This window comes from Cupressus sempervirens, chromosome 3 (assembly GCF_028749045.1).
Source record: "Cupressus sempervirens isolate cs-2001-9-10 chromosome 3, ASM2874904v1, whole genome shotgun sequence".
Classification (NCBI taxonomy): Eukaryota; Viridiplantae; Streptophyta; class Pinopsida; order Cupressales; family Cupressaceae; genus Cupressus; species Cupressus sempervirens.
The window spans coordinates 221,380,863-221,401,071 of record NC_143120.1 but is presented as its reverse complement, the minus strand read 5'-3'; the positions used below and the strand labels follow the sequence as shown (position 1 = coordinate 221,401,071).

Here is a 20,209-nt window from a genome sequence, read left to right as displayed (position 1 = left end):
TCCTAGATAGCGTAGGGTCTGCATTCCATAAGCCTTGAAGGATACAGACTTGGACCTGTAAACTTTGAGGAAATCCATTGCGAAGTTGGCATCTAGGCAATTTGGAACACCTACACCTTCCATCAATAAGCTGAATAGTAATATGATTGGATATGTGAGTATTAATAAGTAATTTGTCATGGATAAACTAATACTATTTATCTATGCTCCACGGAGTTTCCGGGACGGGGACGTTTTAGGGGACGGGAACGTGTTTCCGGTACGGGTACAGGTCGAAGCCAAAATTTAGGGGACGGGACCTCAGGGGACGGCTATAAAATATAGGGGATTTTAAATTTTTTATATATGGAGAATTAGACTTCTTTAGAGATATATTTTTGATATGCATACCATAACAATGATAAATCATAACATTGATAAACCATTCACCATAGAATACATGGAAATTGAAAACTATTAAGATTAGAATCAAAATGAGAATATGATATGATGATATATCCGAATATCGCATACAATTAGCAAAAATGCCCAAAGGCTCCAAGTATCAATCTATCATCATCATGCATGAAATGAAAATCAAAATGACACAATGAAAGTAAATACTAGAAGTGTAAATGAGATGTCCAACTCCATAATAATCAAAAGCAATAATGTATCTGAGTATCTGAAAAGCAGAAAGCCAAATATATGGCTGTCCTCTAGGAATCTAAATCTCTATCTAAATCAAGATCATCATCAATCTCATCCTCTGAATCACTGGCAGGGGTAGGCAGAGGGTCCTCATCCAATGGAACTCCAAGCAGCCCTGGGGGTGTGTTATCCTCATCAATCTGCAATGCATCCTCAGGATTAACATCCCAACGTAGTGCTGGAGTTTGTCGATACTCAAGACTCTGTCGCTCCTGTAGTCGCAATACACTATGAACAGCCACAAGCTTCTTTGATCGTCTAGAGGTAAGGTTGTTCCTCTTGACCGATTGAATGAAGCTATATGTAGACCAATTCCTCTCTGCAGCAGAGGAACTCACAACCTGTGAGAGAAGACGGGTGGCAAGGGCTTTGAGCTCAGGTGCATCTCTACCATGCCATGTCCACCATCCAATCGGGTCCTTTTGAGCTAATGTAGCTCTATCAGTCCTCGCCTCTGGTCTACCAAATGTTGGACCACGAAGATTGGCAAAGTCAAGCCATTGCCCTCGAATTTTTGCAGCATCCTCTGTACTATACATTTTTGAAAGGGCCTTGAAGAAGCCGTCCTTCACCTATATTGAACAAACAAAAATTAAGAAGTGAGAACTTAGAGTTTATAAACTTTACAAATAAAATAAAATATTTAAAAATGTATTATAAAATCAGAATTCTTTAATAAATTAAACTCACCTCCTCATCATTAGATGGAGGCACTCTTCCAGGCCTTGGTGCATACCATTTTGGATTGACTGCATAGGCTGCCATATGAAGTGGATTGTTCATAGTGTTCCACCTTTTCATTACAATGGGCTTAAGATGCTCCTCATAGAACTCCAAAGTAGGTTCCTTATCTTTAACAGCTTGCTTGATCTGCCCAAGCATGCTATCAAAGGTCTCATAAATCTCTCCAAGGCTAGGAGAGTCAGTATCAGCATATCCAATGACCTGCACAATAGGGTCAATGAAGGAGCAAATGTATCTGCAAATGAAAGAAAATTGCAAGTGAGAAACATAATATGTTAAAAAAATCAGCAAGTGCTTAAATCAATTTTTTTTTTTATTAAATCAGCAATAATAACAATTATGATATCCACCAATTCTTAAGTTTCTTACCTCATTGTGGTCCACCAATTTTCATCTAGGATTCTTCGTTTGACAAGTCTTCCATATGGGGTGCTTGATTCATGCCATCTATTCCACTCTGCATTGACCACCATGGATTGTAAGGCCTCTTGGACCTCAAGCATCCTCTCCAACAAAATGAAGTAGCTAGCATATCGAGTCTCCACAGGCTTGAGGAATTCTTTTTTGGAAAATGTCCTAAATAATGCAAGAGATGTGTGATGATTGCAAATAAACATTTGCACGTCTCTAGCCTCAAACACCATAGTCTTTATCCAATCAATTTTCCTAAAGTCCTTCAAGGTGTTATTCAATGCATGTACACAACATGGGGTCCAAAAAATGTGTCTATAGGTGCTCTCTACTATCAATCCAGCTGATTTACACACACGGGCTGAATCAGTGACTACTTGCACAACATTTGAAGCCCCTACCTCTTCTATAGCATCCTTCAAAATCTGAAATTGGAAGGATGCATCCTTCTTTTTTCCCGAACAATCAATGGCTCTAAGAAAATATGCCCCTGCTGTACTAGTGACAATAAGATTGATGAGTGGCCGATGTTTGATATCGGTCCAACCATCCATGATAATAGAACATCCATCACTCATCCATGTTTGCCTCATATCCTCCATCAAAATGTTTACTTTTGAGTACTCTTTGTCAAGGATAGTGGTGCGTAATTTAGTCTCTCCTGGTGGTACAAATGAGGGACTAGCAGCATAAATATCTTTGCACATTTGTTTATAGAATGAGGAACGAGAAACATGGTATGGTATGCCATGAGCAACAAGAAATCTGCCAATGGACTCTTCAGCTCTATCTTTTGCTTGTATGTTAAATAAATCAGCCACATTGGTATCTCTCTTAGTCTTGGCCTTTCCCTTCCCTTTACTAACAGTGCTAGTGGGAGTCAATGAGGGTGTGGGTGTGCTACTCATAGGACCCCCGGATTTCAATAACTCCCCCTCCACATACAACCTATTGGCCTCAAGTTTTTCTTCCTCCGTAATTTTTTTGCAACCTTTCACCCCTTGCCCACCTATCCATAAAATATGGCAATACACTCTTGTGTAGCTCCCAAAATAATGCTTCTTACATAAATGACACTCCCATTCCCTACTACCCCCCGAATTTTTCTTCTTATTCTTGTCTACTTTTGTGGCAAATTGTAGGAGAGGTTTCTTAGGGTTGAATGGGCCTTTGGCATATTGTTTTAAGGCTTTGGAAGGGCACTCAAATGGATTAAGCATTGCATCTTCCATAGGGACATCTACATTAGGCTCATCAATGGCTGCCCTAGGTCTTTTTCTTGGTCTTTGTAATTGTGACACTTGAGTTTCTTGCATGGCAACTTCCATGCTATCACTACTTCCCTCACTCTCACTGCTGCTCATGTTTTTGCCTTTGGATTTTACAATGATTTATAGTATACTGCTGCAAGTTATAGAAAAAAAAATATTTCAATGTTCTATTAACATGCCCTCTTTATGTCATTGAAAAAAATGAAAAATGACAACAAACAACAATGAAGTTTGAATCAAACAAAAAGAAAATAAAAAACATACCTAGAATGAAGTAGAAATGAAGGCAAAACTTTCTCTTCCACCTCCAAAACACACTCCTCTTTTGTTGTTGTTGAATGTTCAATGTTTTCCTCTTCCTCCTCCCAACTTGCAAACAACTCCAAATGAGCAATGAACTCCAACTTTAACTATTTAAGAAGACACATTAGGGTTAACAACTTAACATCCATGTGGGCCCTAGGCGGAATAGAAAAGATTAAATTTTTTTTAACTTTTTAACTCACCCGCGGCCGGCTGGAAAATAGTAGACGGTGTGGGCAAAAGGGTACGGGCGAGGGACGGGAACGCCGTCCCCGGTACGGAAATCCGTACCCAAGTTTCTTATGAAATTTTTTTTTGCGTTTCGGGGACCGTCCCCTTTCCCCTCAAAAAGGGACGTCGCAGGGTACGTCCAAAATCCGTACTCGCATCCCCGTTTCGTACCTGGTACGAGTACTAGGGTACAGAGGCAGGGGACGCGTCCCCGTGGAGCATAGCTATTTATGAATACCTTAGATTGAAATTATTGTATCTTAGGACATAGAATGTAAGAATTTGAATGAAATATGTAATAATTATGTCTAACCTAACAGGGGACACTACAGATGGTATTAGAGCTATGATCTTGCCATCTTGCAGGGTAATGATAAACATAGAACCATTTTAGTGCGTGGAAATGAATTTATCTATCTATCTATCTATCTATCTGCTTGTCTCTCTGTCTGTCTGTCCGTCTATTTGTCGATCTATCTATCTACATATCTATTTGAAAGAAATTATATAATTAATAGACTATAGTCGTGATTGTGTTGTTGATTGTCTCGTAATCAATTGGATCGTATAGAGGAAACAAGTTGGGAATTGCAGTTTACTAGTTCCCCCAAGCTAAGTAGGCCGCCCCAAGGGATGAAATTGTCATAGTAGGACGTTCCTGCCTCTTGTGGGCCACAAGGTGAGTTGTAATGGGACATTGCATGCTTTTGGGTTGAGCAATTTACATGCACCCTCTAGAGGCTTTCCTATCGAGTTAAATCATGGTTGATTATGAAAGATACATTTAGCATTCTTTGATTTCTATTTAGTAAGAATGAATCTAACAATGTGTTATGTGTATACTTTGGGTCTTAATGCATTAATGTGTATGCTTCATGTCTTCATGTATCACTGTGTATGCTTTGTGTTTTCATTCATTTTATGTTTTCAAGTGCATATCCCATGTGTGGTTCGAATTTGGTTTATCTAGTATAATAGATGGTTTATCTAGAATAATAGAATAACAAGATAGATGAATTTGAGAACTTGGTTTTAGAAATTCAATAGACACCATTATAATCTGGTCTAAGATCATTCCTCTGAAAAATCAAAGAAAACTTAAGTCAAATTATAAGGAGAAAGACATGTAATTGCTTGAGGAAAAGCAATTTTGGGGAGGGAAGGACTGTGATGTCCCCCTTCAGAAGTATAATTTAATAATATATAATTAAATATAGCAATAATAAAAAAAGAATTTTATAAATAAATAATTATAATAGATAAATATCACAAACAAATAATTATTATCTGAATGATTATATGCTATTAATAACTACCTAATATGTTATTACTGGTTTATAATAAATATTATAAACAAATAATTATTCATAATTATCTTCATGATTACAAGTTATTAATAGTCAATAAATAATATATCAACAACAATACGATTCATTATACTAACTCTATATTATATAACTAATGTGAGTGTATTTACTGACCGTAAGAAGTAGCAAAACAAAGGAATACTATCAATATTGATTCATACAGATTGGATCGTTAAAACGGAGATAAACGAAAGCCGTATAGAGAAGCAATATATTATAATAAAAATTATCTATTGCTCGATATTCCTTAAAGATTATTACACCCAATAGATATCCCACATGTACGTTGAGCAATATGAGTCAGCAATTGTCAAATCAGAAAATGAGTAGAAAACTGATAAAATAGAAGATGCGATCATAAGGATTTGGAATTAGTTTATTGAATTTCAGTGATCATATTAGAGAGTTGCTAATCAGTACATGAAGGACAGGATTCAGGGATTTGGGAAATGACAACAACACTTAGTCAAAAGAACAATAAAGATTTAACTGCATTGGGTCAAGGGGTGCAATCATAGTTAAGGAGTCACTGTTTATTAAACAAGAGTCTCAATCCTTCTGTGACACAACTGTTGGAAAGGGTACATGAAAGATATAAAATTGCGATTGAACACATTGACGAGGGGGCATGGAATTATATGTTATTAAATATGAGGATTATGGATTAGAAGGAAAAGGATTAGGAAAGGATCAGAATTATCATTTATGATTGATACTCATCAATGAAAAAAATAGAAAACAAACCACAGTAATACAGGATAACAAATACCTGTAGGCAACCGAAATGCCCAGTCTGCAGGAGAGTTTGTTTCAGACTGTGAGTGCGAAACCAGTAGCAATACAAGTTACCATAGGAAATTACGAGACATTGATTGAGGATCAAAACAATCATTCATTTGTCAACAATATGATCAGTTTATATGACAACACATCAACTGCTAAATATATATATTCTGTGCCAGATATATACGGAAGCCTGAAGTTTTTATTAAATGATTGATGAACATACTTAAGCCATACAAATAAATATCATGATATTATAAAAAAACAATATTCGATCCTATTACTATTTGATTTATAGAAGGGAAGTCTGTGATTTTAGCGAGGAGGGGCTCATATAAATCCAAGCAATGGATCTTTTCCCCAATATAGGGTAGGGGTTAGTGTTCCGTAAGGCTTGAAGGATATGGACTTGGACTTGTAAAGATTGAGGGAATCCATTGTGAAGTTGGTATCTAGGCCATAGTTGAAAATCTCGATCTCGGCAATATCTCGGCCGACCCAAAAAAATCCAAAATTTCGAAATCGCCAAAAACTTGGCTAAAAAATTGGCAATAAATAAGCAATTTTATCAAACATTTTAAAATATATAATTTCTTAAAATAATCTAAAAAAACACACAAGTATACAAAATTTATAGAATGTGTACTGATTTGAGATATCCATCATATATTAATCAAAGTTTTGACATAAATGCATAACAGTTTGTCAAATACAATTTGCATATTAACATAGATATTTAGAATCATTTACCAAAAAACAAATGTGACATCTAAATATTTAATAAGCATAAGTTCAATACATATAAAACTTTATGAACTACAACTTGTGAATACATATTAAATTTCAAGGTCGATCAAAACTAGAAATAGAAATCATAAATTGCATCTACGAGTAAAGTTCAAAAGAGATCACTGCTGCTGGGTGGGTGCTACTGAAGTAGTTGGAACATCCTCAATAGGTGCCTCCACATGTGCCTAATTGTGCTCATGTTATTCTTCACTTGCTGCCACTTCTACATCCCAATCATCTACCTCCATCTCAAACTCAGCTAGTTGCTCATCAGTCAACAAAGGATCTCCATGCACATCCGCATCATCACCATCAGGAGGAGCTAACCAATCTTCTGCATATGGATCAATATCATCCAAGTCAAGTGCTTCATATGAAGCTTGCCCTTGCACCCTCTTTTCATGCAATCAAAGGTTGTACCGCACATAAACTAAGTCATTCAAGTGCTTTTGAGTCAACTCTTTGCGTTTCTTTGTGTGTATGTTCTCAAAAGTGCTCCAATTCCGCTCGCAACCAGAAGCACTACAAGGCTGTGATAATATTCGAATGGCAAGCTTTTGAAGATTAGGTGTTGTGGCACCATAATCCTCCCAACACAAATTTGCAAGGATAAAAAGCCATTTAAAATGTGCTCAAGACTCTGGTAAAGTTATAAACTAATGAGTGAAATCAATGGTATAATAAAACAGAACACATGTTCTTTTTTACCTGGTTGTAATGTGTATCTCCTACGTTTGCAATCAGGAGAAGAAAGGAATGGCCCCTCTTCCCTCTTGTAGCTCTATAGCTCACCAAGTACAAGGTCTCGAAGGTCCAAATCAGCAACCAATCTTCGAATGCATGTGTCGAGGCCAACATGAACCTCTGCATCTACTCGAAGAGTGTCAGCGAAAAAGAGCTTGGGGTTCAAATAGTAGGCAGCTGCATGAATATGCTGGTGGAGTTGTCAGTTCCAACTACGATCAATAATGTTCCATATGGGTCTCTATTTGGTCTCATTTGACCTATTTAAGTGTTGAATGGTCTCTTTGGCCCTATCCATTGCCTCATATAGATACACCATGAGGGCTTTATCCCCATTCACAAAAATCAACAAATTGCAATATTTGAAAATTAAATAATAAATCATTAATCAAAACTTGAAATCTTACTTTGATGATCTCCTCCATTAGCTTGCCGAGTCTAGTATCAAACACAACCTTTACAATCTTCTCTGCTTCAGGCTTCTTGGCATAAGGACTTTCCAACCATTTCTTACTCAAAAACATACGCCTTAGGTCTAACAATGTTTCCAAGTTGAGAAAATTAGTAGCAGAGCGTGTGACCCCTGCTTGCACAAGATCCTTGCCACCGGTGTGCTCTCTCATAAGACTCAGGACTCGTGTGATTGTAGATATACTTTGCAATATTGCTTCCATCTTCAACCACCTTCTCCACCCAACTCAATTTCCCTATGTCCTCAATGAGTAAGTCAAGACAATGGGCAGCACAAGGGCTCCAAAATAATGTGGGATGCCTTTCCACCAAAAGTCTATCGGCTGCCACATATGCAGCTGGATTATCAGTCACAATCTGGATTACATTAGCCACCTCTACTTCCACTACCACCTCATCCAACATGTTGCATAAAGTTTCTGCATTCTTCACTTGATCAGAGGCATCAATTGATTTTAGAAATATCAACTACCCCCTTGAAGCAACTATAAAGTTGATGAGCATCCTATTCCTGCCATCTGTCCACCCATCAGATATAATAGTGCAATCCCTATGTTCCCATATTTTTCTTTGCTTTTCCACAAGTTGATGAATGTTTTTTTACCTCATTGTCTAATAAGGACCCACTCACTTCATAATGAGTTTGGACCTTGAACCCCTCACCAGACATAGAAATCGAAGTGGCCACTTGATCCCAATATGGACTACATAAAGCATTGAAGGGAAGATCATTGTAGGTCCAAAATCTTGCAACTGTCACCTTTGTCTTCTCATGCATCTATTTGTCACACGCTGTGCCTTTCAATCCAGGCTGAGCACTAGGAGTGTTACATGGAACCCAAAAGTCTGAAAGATGACCACTCACATTCTCGGGTGACGATCCTTGTATTTGTGGGCCAATGGAAGAAGAAGCCTTTGCACCTGTTTGAGACCCTGTAGAACTAAAATCTCCCATTGGAGCAGCGATGGCATTTGCTGTCCTCTTTTTTGCTATCTTCTTTTGCTCATATGCATTAAGGCTTGTTATAACCTCCCTAGTAGCCTCTTTAGGATACTTAGCACATGGTGTGATATCATGGCCTTCTATCTTTCCAATGTGATATTTTAGTTGAGTTATGCCCCCACTCATCGACTTAGGACAATGGTTACAATTCACATCTCCTTTTTTGCTCCTAGTGTCCCATGTTTCCAAAAGGGATCCCTGGTTCTGCCACTGGCCATTCTCTAAGTATAGATATTGATTATTTTATCTGTGGCTTTAAGTTTGCAAAAAACAAGAATAAAACATAAGTTTTGATTCAAAATATTTCTATATTATTGTATTTTAAATAAGTATTTAATTCAAAAGAAAGAGTCTTTGTACAAGATTTGATTATACACATTCATTTAGAAGTTTGAAAAATTACAAATTTATATATATTTGAGGTAAATTTATCTAGAAAGTGAGAAATGATACAGTAACTAGTTAACTGTTATATCATAATTAGAATTTACATATACGAAATATATAAATTTGGTTCATACATATGGAGGAAATGTGATATTTCATATTATTATATATACAAAGTTTTGTATATTCTAGAAAATTGGAAATCCGAAATATACAATATGAAATATGAATATACGAAAATTAATAGCACATATTATTATATCACAATATAAATATAAATGTTGGTATACATCCATATTATTATATAAAATTATAAATCATAAAACAATATATTATTTGACTAACATAATGATAAATCATAAAACAATAAAAAAAATATTAGTCAACTTTGATACCAATTATCGCGAGTGATATATGTTCCGAAGTAAACTATTAAAATGTTTAAGTTAGCTCTTGAAAAAAAAACTTTCACCTTATTTTTGATATCATCAATATCATCACAGAGAAGGTATATCACAGCTGCATTCAATAAGAGAGAAGTACAACTTAGTACATATTGTAGCACCAGTGACATTGTGTTGACCAATTGTTTGCTTGGGGTTAAGCATTTGTGCCAGTATCACATGAATCCCCACCTTGGGAGAGCCATCTACCTCTTTGACTAGTGTTTGTATACTAATAATCCATAGCCAAAGAACATTGTTTTGAATATCCCTCCCTAAAATAGAAAAAATATTCAACGTGTCCATATATTTTTAGTTTCACCCACAAGCATCTACATATGTATGTATATATATGTATTTGTATATGTATACCTATATATATATATATAAAGTTTGATAAGGAGCAAAGATATAGGTGATTATTAGTAATATCGATACATTGGAGTACTGGACTTGACGGAACAACTGCAATGTGGTGTTATGTAGGTGCATATGCTATATATGTTTGTGTGTACATACACATATATGTATATACATTTAAAGACAAAAGGATTTGAATTTATTTTGTCAAAGCTCCTATTGTAGCTAGTCCATCAGATTTTCATTTGTATGTCAATTCATAAGAAATCTTGACTTTAATTCGCAGGAGAGTATCTACTTTGCTTGGCCAGAGTTTCTTCATTCAATTTGCTCTCACAATGCTATCATGTCTTGCTCGCCTCCGAGTTTTAGTTCAACAGGTTTGTATCACTTTTCTTGATTCCCAATATTATGGATTTATAATTTTCAGCTTTAGAAATGTAACCTTAAACATGTTTGTTTTTGTGGCTTGTTTGCTTGCATGGATAATGCATAGAAAGACAGAAAGGCAAGCTGTTTAGTAGTTTGTGGGATATTCAGATATTAACATATTGAAGTGAATTGACCCATTTGCATTATATATATAAATGTTAGTGATAAACACTTAAGTGAATAAAATTTAATGGTTCTGCACATATTGTTTGCATAAAGAGCTATTTTTTGGTTACAACTAAGAAATAAAATTGTAATAGATTGTAACAATTGTAATAGATTCAATTGTCTAGGTTGTCATTTCGAAAATCAAACTGCTTCAATTGTTTGACTCATATTCTGTTCAAGTAAAAGCAATGCAGGTCCTGCTTTAATTGAAATTGTTGGAGAAAATGTTGTACATTTAGAAATTCTGTCAAGTTTGGTCTAACATATTGTCTCTGACCAGTGCCTTAACTAGGATACCGTATTTTAAGCTCATTTTTGTTCATGTGATGGTCAAAATTAAAGTGGCATACCTTATAGAAGAGGGTTGAATAGGAAAGTGTCATGCAGGTAATGAAATGTTGCTTGTCGCTCAGAGAGCCTTAGATCTGAGGAGTTGTTCAGTTTAATAGTTGTAGGATTGTTTATTATATGCTATGTGAAGAAATTCTAATGGAGTGGAATATTCTAATTATAGAAGTAGTCAAAAGAGACTTTCTATCCCATAATTTTGAGTTCACTCTTTGTGATTGGATTTCATTTGACTAATGTTTCAATATTTTACAACATGTACATTTTACTGTTGACTTACTAGGCTTAAAGTGTGGAGTTTTCTGACATGGTATTAGAGCGTCATTGATGCCTAAAGCTGTGCATGCGAATTCAGTTGTGAGGTGGAAGTAAAACCTCACAAGTAATGCAGACTAGATTGCTTGTAAGAATAGTTGAAGCATGTGAGTGAATGTTGGACTGCATTTTTCTGAAGTATATTGATCCTAGATGTCTATAAGAATAGATGTGAGCCTGACAAGGAACATGAGTTGCAGTATGTTGAGCCTAATTTTGAATAATAATATCCTTTGAAATTATGGACAGAATGACCAAATAAAAGTAAGCTAATATAATTTGTATATCAGTTGGAATTGTAATTATCTAAAGACAAAAATGAAGGAGATGGAGCTATTGCTACCATGGTGTTGAATGGTACAAGCTTTTTCAATTATGGTAAAAATTATTGACATATTGTAGAAAGGAGAACAAAATGATTGAAAATTAGAAAGCCTGAGCAGGAATGTATGTGTGCAGAGAATTGTAACATGTTATAGTCAAACAAAAACAAAGTTAGATATCAGAGAAAGAAGGAGAAGATTGATCCTGTTAATTCTGTAACTCTGGTAATCATGACTGATCTGAACTACAGATTGTACAGATCCTGTAATGCATGAATATCCTTAGTCGGATTTGCCTCTTTAATAAACTTAGATGATTAACCTTATCGTTGGCCTTCTTAGGAGCATTTAATAATGTTCTTTTGCATGATTGTTGTTAGTATAATCACTAACTAATTATGTTTTCTAGGAGACGCCGATTACAGAATATAATCAATAGTTTATTCATAAGGACCGACCTAGAAAGAGACATGTCCTTTGAAAGGACATGCCTCTTGGGTGCAATATAAGAATGAGGTAAGAATGAGGTTAGAGAACACACAACACACAAACAAGTCTGCTTCTATACATTACTGCCTTATGCGATTTATTGAAGGTATAAGAACTTTTCCAGAATAGTTATTATACTATTGGTAACACTTAATACAAGTCTGATATATATAAAAGATCATCTTCAACAAGTAGATAAAGGCATTATAAAGTTTGGTTGTTCAGAATTTGCAGAAACGTTACTGATTCAACATGTGAAACTTCATGAAATTGATCTAAGCTGTGGAACTTAGATTGTAACAATTCAGTATAGTGAAAAATATCTCTGACTACATGAAATGGTTGTCTTACTAAAAAGTATTTAATGCTTTTTTTTTTAGTTGAGAATTTTATATTGGTGTCCTTTCTATGTATATTTAGTCCTTGGATACTTGGTTTAATCACAAGATGATAGATTGGAAATAGGTTTCACATTAAAATGGAAACTTCCTTTGATGATTGAGCTACGCGACTTTTAGGATTATTAGATTTTTTTGGTTGGTAGCTGTTTATCATATATAGATAAAGAAGGAAGAATCTATGAATTCATACCATAATTGAAGACAAAGAGCTAACATTTATGGCTATAGATGGGTTACCCGATTCATGGGAAACATTCTCACAAGGAGTAAGTGCTAGAGACAATCTTCTAGACTTCAACAGACTTAAAGGAGATTGCCTTCAAGAAGAATCTAGGAAACTTAAGAAAGGAGGAAAATTGAAAACTGAAGATGAAAAACTTCATGTTCTCAACACAAATTCTTATAAAGGTAAGAAGAAGCACTTCAAGAAGAAGGAAGGTAATCAAAGAAATGACAAACCTAAGTAAGATTAATCCAAAATAAAATGCTTCAAATGTGAAAATTTTGGATGCTATAGATCTAATTGCCCTGAGAATACAGATTCAACATGTGAAACTTAATGAAATTGATCTAAGCTGTGGAACTTTGATTGTAACAATTCAATATAGTGAAAAATATCTCTGACTAGATGAAATGGTTGTCTTACTAAAAAGTATTTAATGCTTTTTTCTTTTGTTGAAAATATTATATTGGTGTCCTTTCTATGTATATTTAGTCCTTGGATACTTGGTTTAATCACAAGATGAAGATTGGAAATAGGTTTTACGTTAAAATGGAAACTTCCTTTGATGATTGAGCTACGTGACTTTTAGGATTCTGAGATTTTTTTGGTTGGTAGCTGTTTATAAGGGTATTACACGCTTATTTTAAGTCTGAAGATGCAGACACGAAATAGGTGCTAAAGATTTTGGTGGAGGAAAACTAGAAATCATGGGACCACAATCATTTGTGGTTATTGGAGTTAAAAGAAGATCTAATAGGCAAAAATAGTAAGAATTTAGATAAAATGTTGAACGTTTTTTTTTCTGAATCTATAGATGATTAAATTTACACATGTTTGAGTAGAGAATCAAGATTATGAGCATTAAGAACAGGAATATAAATTTGAGCAAGTTGAGTATTATATAGTTAATAGACATAATATTGCTTGAATCATCAGATTTTATTTATTAGCATTAATTAAATATCAAATGAGCATGGGCACAGATATGGACATAGATATGGATACAGGTACAAATAGTTTTGAAGACCCCCCAATATGGGTACGACTGGATACACCATTAAACACATTAGATTTCCATAGTTCATATTGATTGAATTTGAGAGCTTTTCAATTGAACTATGCATGTTTTTTATCAATGTTTCAAATTGTTAAATTTGAGGACTAGAATTCAAGAATGCAGCATACAGAAAATCAGAAAAACATGTGAACAAATGACATTATCATTCACCTTGGGAAAACCCTCCTACATGAGGGAAAAAATGCCACAACCAAAAAGTAGACCCTTTATTGAAAAATCTATAAGTCTGAATACAAAGCTCACAAGCTTCACCAATAGTAAATCCTATATTGAAATTGTTAACACTTTACAATCAAGATTGGTTTCATAGTCATATGTAAACTACCAGACTTCATACACATAACCTCCTTTTTGTATCAACCACTGATACTATTCACATCACGATAACATAGACAAAAGTCATATATCTTCCAAACATCCTAGCCAATATCAAGTTGTCTTTTAGCAAAAAGAACACAAAATGATCACTTCAATGCAAAACTGAGTCACCTGCAGCTGCAACATTATCCGATGCTCTAGTATCTCACGAACATCAAAATCCCTCATGTTTGCTCTCCAAGCATAGAAATCTTAACTACACACTTAGAGGTTCCATGAGTTTTGAGAAATAAATCTCACCATAATCTCTGTCGCAGACCCTTACACATAAGTGCCTTCAAAATTGTATCACACGAGACCAAAAGACTCTACCATAGAATATAGAATGACGCCCGTTCCAAGACAATGAACCGACAACAGTTACATAGACATGTTGGGTGGATATTTTGCAACTAACAGTTTTGTGAAAATCTAGTTGCAAAATAGGATGACCAGCCACAATGTCTGAGACAGAGTCTCTCCTACCTTAAAAGGAAGGCTCCCCCTTCTCACAATTCCTTGGATCAACTCAAGGTAAGTGAGAAGTTTAAGAGATTCTGAAAGGGGTATTACCAATATACTTTCCTCTTTAACTTTTAGGAAAGAAACCACTTACTTGTAGAGCGAGTAATGGGCAAGATGAAATTTCTAACTACTCTTCTATCTAAAGATGGAAATAGTGATACCGATAAACCAACACTAACTCAAAGGCTAGTTGAAAGCGTACCGGTTTGGCTCTAAGTCCGGTTTTAATCTATTCTATAAGAATAATCTTTACTATTGGGGCTCAAAGACGTCCAAAAGTAAAGAGTTCTAATTGTTTTTGTGATTTAAGAAGGAAATACAAGCTAAAGTCAAAGCTCCTAGTCTATGTATTTCTACGATCGCTTCAAAGATTCAAATCCGACTGTTTCTTAACTCTTTATGCTTAATTATTTAAACCAAACAACAAAAGCATGAATTAAAGACGACAGACGCAAATTACAGTCAAAGCTTCCAATTTACACTAATCACAATTGCACTCAATCAAAGTTCACCTCCAGTTGTTTCTTTGTATTCACTTTTCATCCGAAATAGTATTACACAATCAAAGTTATGCTTGCACAATTTCTTCAAAGCTTTCTTGCATACAATAAAAGATGATGTTTTACAATGAGAGAACATTCCTTTATATAGGCAAAGGAGTTGAAAGAAAAGTGGAGGAAAAAAAGGGAACAACTCAACCAGCTTTGACTTGGTCTAACTAGGCGAGAGAAATTATTGGATTACATGTCATAAGGATATGCAATCGAATTACGTGTATTTACATAATTTCATGCAATTCATTTTCTCCAATCTACAGACATGGAAACTAAAGAAAGAAGAAGACAAAAGAAAAATGAAACAATCTTAGGGATTGTTCTGAAGGGCCTTGTAGTTGGCGATACAATCATGTATTGTAGGAAGATCTAAGATTTCCATTGTCTTTGATATGGCTTCAATTCTGACTGTATCGACACAGGCTGATTTCACAACCTTGTAATTTGGTGAAAGAGAATCCCATAGGTGTTTTGCTACCGATTTGTATGCAGCAAACTTGTTCATTGTGTGCGATCCAAATTCTTCACAATCAAGATTAGCATTTACTTTGACTGTATACTTTGAAGTCATCTCCTCCTCTGTGACCAAGTTGTCATGTTCTATGAGGACATTACATCCCATTTGCTTCAAATTACACATGATCTTTGTTTCAATTGATCGATAGTCTTCTAAGGCTGGTTGCAACTTTATTAGAAGTTTTCTTAGTGTCTCTTCTTTGTGATCGACGAGTTCTTGACATCTGTAGAACATTTTTGAAGATGGAACACATCATATGTAATCAAACCATCTAAATCAGCATTAGCCATTTGATTCCAATGACCTAGGATTTCTTTCAAGGTATCAATTTCTTGATTCAAAAAAGCAATCAGGTCATGTAACATCTCTTCTACGCCTCAGATATGTTCAAGAACTTTGACCGCATCCTTGGTGGTCTGAACTCCTTCAGAGACAACCTCTCCAAACCAAGTCTTTGCTGCTTCAATTATTTGTTTTTCTTGAGGTGTTTGAGGTGTGGTGCCTGCGTGTTGTGAAGATTGCTAGCGAATGACCTCATTGAGACGAGCAACTTCTTGCTTAAGCTGATTCTTCTTCTCCCACAACTCATGGTTGCTTTTTGACACATTGGCAAGTGCATCTTGAGTATCTTGTAGACAATTCAGCCGTGATTGTTTACCAAGTTCAATTTTAGTGAACTTATAATCTAAATGGTTAAGTTCTTCAGCTGGTTTATCTACCAAAGGTTCAACAATCTTTGCATGCTTAGTCTTTTTAGAATCTACCACAATCCTTAAAACAATCATGTCCTTCAAAGATTTAGACTTATTTTTCTTGATAGGAAGATTGTTTGGAGGTACGACGACCTTTCTTCTTTTCATAGTGATCTTACCTAACCATGTAGGCAAACTGAAAGCCTCATTTGATGAAACAAAGACAATGACCACTACAAACATCGATCCTGATTGTATTTCCGTTGTGACAGTGCATGCTTTAGTCTGCACAGCTGAATTCATAGGTACTTGATGAGAGGATTCTATCATGAACAAATCAAAACCAGCTATTGAAGTATCAAGTTGGGAAGCCCGAGAGAGAGTGGTTCTAGAGAGCATGGTACGGGACGAGCTTTCGATACCACCAACAGTGTATGATCGACTTGGACAAATTCCTCAGCTATTGGCAAGAAATTTGGTACGCCTGGAGGAAGAAAGAGCCAAAATGGAAAGAGAGTAGAGGTAGACAAAATAATTTCTATGCTCATTTTTTATTTGAATTTGAATCCATATTGCAAACAATGGTGGCTGGTTATGATAAGAAAGCTCATAAATTTGTAATCCAGTATTCACAGCAAACACTGATGGCTAAAGAGATAAATAAGGTTTTCAGAATCCCCAACCGTGGCTAGGAACTGTCGAAAACCTTGATGACAATGGAGGAAAAAAAGAAGTGGTTAGGGTTAATGTGCATAAATGATCTCACGAAACAGGAGTCAGAGAGCATTCTCAACAAAAAGAATAGTCGGGGTCTAAAGAAAATCTACATAGCTAATGAGAAATGGCGATGCATTGTAGACTTGGTAAAAAGTAAACTTACAGCTGGAAGTCGCATATTAGACATTGCTATACAGATGTTACTAGTGGTTGATGGATTAAATAGGGGACGAGTGTAGAATTGGGCACAGTTTCTCTCAAAGAGATTATAAGAATTGATGGAGTTGAAGCATAAGGCATTCTACATGCCACACCGTGCGATAGCCTTATTCCTGGAAGCAATTCAAACTCAGGTGGCTGATGAACATAGAGGGTCATTGCTTCTAGCAAATAGAGTGGAACCGTATAAACTACCCATGACAGATTAGTTTCACATGGACACTTTCGGAACAGGGTTAGGTTGTGATATCCCCATTTTGACATATAATTTAATAATAAATAAGTATTATATATAAAGTTTATAATATTAAAATGATCAATAATGTATATAAATTATTATATATCAAATATTATCATATAACTATACATGTATATATATGTAATATATACATATATACACACATATATATATATTAGACATTTAAAATACTATACTATTGAATATAAATAATTAATATATATACACATATATCAACTATTGACAATTACATCATTTTAATAAAAATAGTATTACAAGGAAAATGATTCATATAATTAATATAATATATAATCATATATAATTAACATAATAATATATAATATAATTACCTTATTAATATAATTAATATTAATAATGAAAGGACATGACTCTTTGAAATACACACATATATAGAATATCAAACAATGAAAAGGATATCATATATGAAATTATCAAACTTATACGAATTGAAAGGCAAATAAATAATAGACCTAAACGAGATATTACAAGTGGTATCAGAGCATGATTCTGCCAGCCTGTAGGATAAAATATTAGCAAATATCTGCATCAAGATTGCAACAAGAAGAGCCATATCCATGATAAAATCTTGGCGGAAAGGATAGGTAATTGCGTGAGTGGAAACACTGATATTATGAAAGCTATTACAAATATTTGATGGATTGAAAATAAGGTATCAATGGCAACTTAATCACCCAACAAATAATTGCCAAAATAAAATGTTGATCTAAGGTATGAATATATGTCTCCGGATGATTTACTGTAAAGTTTGGGCCTCTGTCATCCCATGTCTATCATAGGTTCCTCGATATAAAATAGATTCTTAAAAGATTTAAAGTTTTCCCTAGTAGAATATATCAAGAGAAATGAAAGTTATATATAAACTGAATACATTTGGAAGGTGAGGGTAACTATTAGGAAGGAGGAAACATATTAAGAGCGAAATCCTCTGCCTTATCCCAAAATGTGGGTGAACCAACCCAATAGCAAATGCTGAATCCGATACTTCTTTCCCAGTAGGGTGGGGCTCGCTCGATTGAGGAAGTCTTGGATTAGCAATCGATCTCTACATGCGGCCAGCCGAAAACTCTATAAACTCCTGTCTGTTGTTGAGGAGTGATCGAGGAGGACGTTTGATCAGATCTTTTGTTATATGGCCAACTATGCATCACTTAAGTGGAATAAGATAGTTGCATATCATCGAGGAAATCATATTTACTATCACCATATTATCAATTGTTAATATTAGATGATCAGATACATCATATTCAACAACTAGTATATCATATCTCCTATTCACTGAAAAGAGTGGCGATTGAAGGAGAAGTGCTACGAATGAACTAGTGAGAGGATAAGAGAATAAGAATCATAGGTAGTGATATTGTACTGTGAATATAAGAGCAGTGAAATCACAATGCGACTTAAAGAGCAACGGGGACGAAAGATAATACACCATTTACAAAAAAGGACAGTTTGACAAATTAGGACCCACCAAACATGGTAGCATCAAGCGAAGTAAAAGCCTCCAAAAATCGAAAGTAAAAGAAATCTTAGCTTGCAAAGTATTAGCAGAAATCACTGCATGAATCAAAGGAAAAATATAGAACCATTCGTCCATGTTGATGAATATAGGGGTAGTCCAACAATGTAGGTTATATTTGTTACATCCATCTAGTCTCCTACTGAGAACTGCCTTCTCAAGCATTAGTCACCATCACCTAAGTTTAAATAATAAAAATTGGAACCATAAGATTGTAGGCTGAGTACATCACAAGTTTTGGAAGTATTATGTCTCATGTCAGCAGGAAATATTGAAAGAGTGTAAAGTCATTCTCGAATCCCATATGAAGGAAAAGGAAAAAAATAATGGACAAAGGAGATTGGACCCATGGAAGTAATAGAGAGAATCATTTTTTTAAAAAGTTTAAAAGGAAACATCGATCAAGATCAAAGACAAATATATTTGAGTTCTTAATTGGTAATGGAAGGAACAACATGGTCATTGGGTTTCACATCAGCATTAACAAAGGACATGGAACGAAGTCAGAAAGAGCATTACAAGCACTTGAGAAGGGTGTGAGACTTGGGTATTCGGATACATTTAGACCCGTCAATCCTTAACTGAAACTGTGGAGTGTCATACACGATCATCGGATTATAACATAGCCAACGATAAAAACAAACAAGGGGAGTGTTAAGCCATCATATATTAGTGCCTTAGAAATCGAGATAAGACTCCTTTACCACATAATTGAGACTTTAATATATATCAACTATTCAATATTATGAGATTCATTTATACATGTAATATATAAGGGGTATTTAGATTGGAAATGGTTGATTAAAGGATAAGTAGATTTCTTTCCATGCTTAATAATATAAATTGAAGGTTTAATAAATTATTATGTTAAGTAGAACTACTTAAATTATCTAAGATCGTCATCTTCCCAAATAAGATAAGGCCGACGGTGGAATGGGCTGGATGACGCCATACAAAGGTACTAGTTAAGGCCTGTAGTGGAGTGAGCCCAGTGTACATCATACAAAGGCACTATCTTGGAGATGATGATTGGAGAGAGATAACTACAATAAGGGGGA

At 35.0% G+C, this 20,209-nt stretch overlaps 1 protein-coding gene across 3 annotated transcripts in view; it reads left to right on the top strand.

Moving 5' to 3' along the window:
• Positions 1-20,209, top strand: part of LOC149565630 (uncharacterized) — a 122,900-nt gene that overhangs the window by 38,717 nt on the left and 63,974 nt on the right. For 2 of the 3 annotated variants that reach the window (XM_089819139.1, XM_089819138.1), the window contains exon 6: positions 10,284-10,377. The exons of the other annotated variant lie outside the window; for it this stretch is intronic. In XM_089819139.1, coding sequence (XP_089675265.1) covers positions 10,284-10,377 — 94 coding nt within the window. The remainder of the gene's footprint in view (positions 1-10,283; positions 10,378-20,209) is intronic. 3 annotated transcript variants of the gene reach the window in all.